This window comes from Cynara cardunculus (assembly GCF_001531365.2).
Source record: "Cynara cardunculus var. scolymus isolate 2C chromosome LG 2, CcrdV1, whole genome shotgun sequence".
Taxonomy (NCBI): Eukaryota; Viridiplantae; Streptophyta; class Magnoliopsida; order Asterales; family Asteraceae; genus Cynara; species Cynara cardunculus.
Window position 1 is genome coordinate 22,327,393 of NC_037529.1, and position 2,774 is coordinate 22,330,166.

Sequence of the window (2,774 nt, forward strand, 5' to 3'; positions counted from 1 at the left end):
TTGCTCAGGTCCAAAACTTCACCATATATGCCATCATCTAGCCAGAATCTGATGTTGCGAGATATTCCATTGGGCATAGATGTAACTCAGACATTCTTTGAAAGCTGGCTTCACTTTCATAGTCAAGGAAGATGAATCCTAACTCAGGCTTCATGTGTATAGTGTTGGGTATGTAAGGACCCTTCGCTGGCAATGACAGGTTCAACATAGAAATGTCTGGCTTCTTCGAACGCTTCAAGACTTCATCCAAGGAGAACTTTATTTCATGTTCATTCCTCAAGGTTGGTCCGTCATTAGGACTTGAAGATCTTTTTTTTCTTCCACCTTTCTTCAGAGTAGGCTTTTCAAGGACCGCGACATACTAGGACATCTTCTTGATTAGGTCACTGATGATGTCTTCGATAATCGGCTTATATCTTAACTTTCAGCACTGAATGTCTTGGTGAATCTCTAGCCATTTATTGTAGCCATACTCTCCGAGGTAGGAAGGGTACTCTGTGACAGTGTCAAGGTTATCCCTGGTGATGAACATCGAGGTCATAACTGGATCATCTTTTGTCCGTCCACTGATGGTGACGTTTGAAATTGGGTGAGGACTGATCCTCTCGTGTAAACGTTCTTTGCTCCATTTTCTGTCATGCTCAGCCAGCTTCAGGATTTTTTCGCATTCAATTTCTGCAATAGAAAGTAGCTTAGCCTAGGTCTACACAACATTCACCATATTTTTAGATTTCTTCCTTGGAAGAACTCCGACAGCAAGAGACTTAGCCAGCTTTAAGCTGTCCTCAGTCTGTTGTCATTGAATTTTGAGTTCTTCATCAGCCATGAGTGCCTTCAGTCTTTCAGCTTATGTTAAAAAGTCAAACTCACCACAATTAGAGGTAGGAAGAGGGATTTTTACTTTAGTTTGGTCAAGCGACTCCTTCAGCTGAGACATCTGCTGGTCGATGAAAGTATTGGGGGTTGGGTTTTCAGGGACCCATTCCTCCAACCGACCGTAGGTAGTGGAAGGGATGGAGAGTTGATACATTGACGTGATGGTGGTGAAACTAAAGGAATCTTTAGATCAAGGCTCTAAGGGTTGGAACAGTACCTTAAGGTTGCCTTCTTTAGCAACACCCTTGTCTTTTGACTTGTTGTTCTGGTTCTTTTCTTAAATCTCTTTCTCTTTCTCCCCTTGCTCCCCTTGGGATGTAGAATCCTTGAGGGCGACGCCTTTCGTAGCATCGTCAGGTCTCTGGTAATGAATGGTGAACTCGTCATCATCGTCGTCATCATCATCATCCAGATCTTCACCACCGTCTTCATCATCGTCTTCCATATCACTAGCATTAGCTACAGAGGTGATTGGAAGCTCCTCGTCATGAGCTTCAGTGCCAGCTCGGACGGCATCAACATTCTCAACTATAAGAGCTTCAAAATAAGTTGGGTTTTCATCAGCAACTTCAGCTTCAGGATGAGCGTCAGCCTCAGCTTCAGGATGAGCATCAGCCTCAGCTTCAGTCACTAAAACAGCAGGTTCAGCAGCAACAACAACATTTAAAGAAGCAGCTCCAGACTCTGTCGCCTCCTTTTTGTCAATGGATTTTGAGCAATAGCCAAATACATGGTCAACAGTACGATTCTGAAGTGCCATCATCTCGTTTAGTTTGGTCATAGCCTTGATCATCTGTTCCAGCTGCTCGCGGTTTTCAGCATTTTACGAAAGTTCAGGTGCTAGACTTGCTTGTTGGAGAGCAGCCAAACTTTGCTGCATCAGCTCTATGTGCTTGGCAAGATCAGAGTTCACTTCATCGGTCTTGCTTGTTAAAGCGGCGATGGCCTCAGGGTTGGCTTGCACAACCTCTTGCATTGTAGAGAGCTGGTCTTGACCTCTTGTACTTCAACTCGAAGAGCTGAGAGGTCAGCAGATACTTCATCCCTTTGAGGCATGCCCTTATGGACTTCGTCCATTTTGATGAAGACAATCGTGACGGTAGGGAGGAGTAGCTTGATGTCATCAGCCATGTTCAACTCTTCTTCCATGGTTGGCATCTCTACAAAATGACCTGAAAAGTCACAAGGTTGAGCATAAGAGGGCTCGGTGTTAGTAGAAATGAAAGGGTAGGAAGATGGATTACCTGAGGGTTCATCAGTGTTATCTGAAGTATTAACGTTGGTTCGCTCCACATAGCCTTTGAGAGGATAGTCGATGGTTTACTGAGATGCCTCGAGAGGAGCAATCTCAGGTCCAGTGGTGGGTGTTTCATCATCAGGGAGGACAGTCGCTGATGAGTCATAAACACGTGTAGAGACCAATGATAGAGTAGAAGAGAAAATGGTTGAGATTGATGGACGATAGTGTTCAACAATAGCGATGATACTCTCACGTTCAGTGATTTGGGTCACTGAGGCGATTGGGATAGGAGCCACGGGTACGATAGTGATTTCTAATATCACTGAAGAGTTGGGAAGGTTAGCTGAAAGTCCCTCGGGGGTAAGGCGAGTTGCAATAGCTGAGAAGTTCTCATTGAAGAAAAGTTATGAGAAATTTCCTTGTCCTCGAAGAAGTTATTCGTAGTACTGTTTTTGAATTCAGTTCCATGGTCATCTCTAATATATCGTACCTTATTATTATTATTAAGTACTTCAATCTTCTTGATGAACGATATTATTTCTTCTGGTGCTTTCCTTTTGGATTTGAGAAAGAAGACCCAAGTGTACCTGGAGTACTCATCAAAGATGACAAGTGTATACTTCCTTACAGCAATAGATTGCACGTTCACTGGACCAAA

General features: G+C 43.7%; 1 protein-coding gene across 1 annotated transcript; it reads right to left on the reverse strand.

Moving 5' to 3' along the window:
* Window positions 1–1,153: 1,153 nt before the first annotated feature.
* On the reverse strand, window positions 1,154–1,636 carry LOC112506006 (nucleolin-like). The gene has a single exon (XM_025110036.1). The coding sequence runs from the start codon at window positions 1,634–1,636 to the stop codon at window positions 1,154–1,156; it is 483 nt and encodes a 160-aa protein (XP_024965804.1).
* Window positions 1,637–2,774: the final 1,138 nt, after the last annotated feature.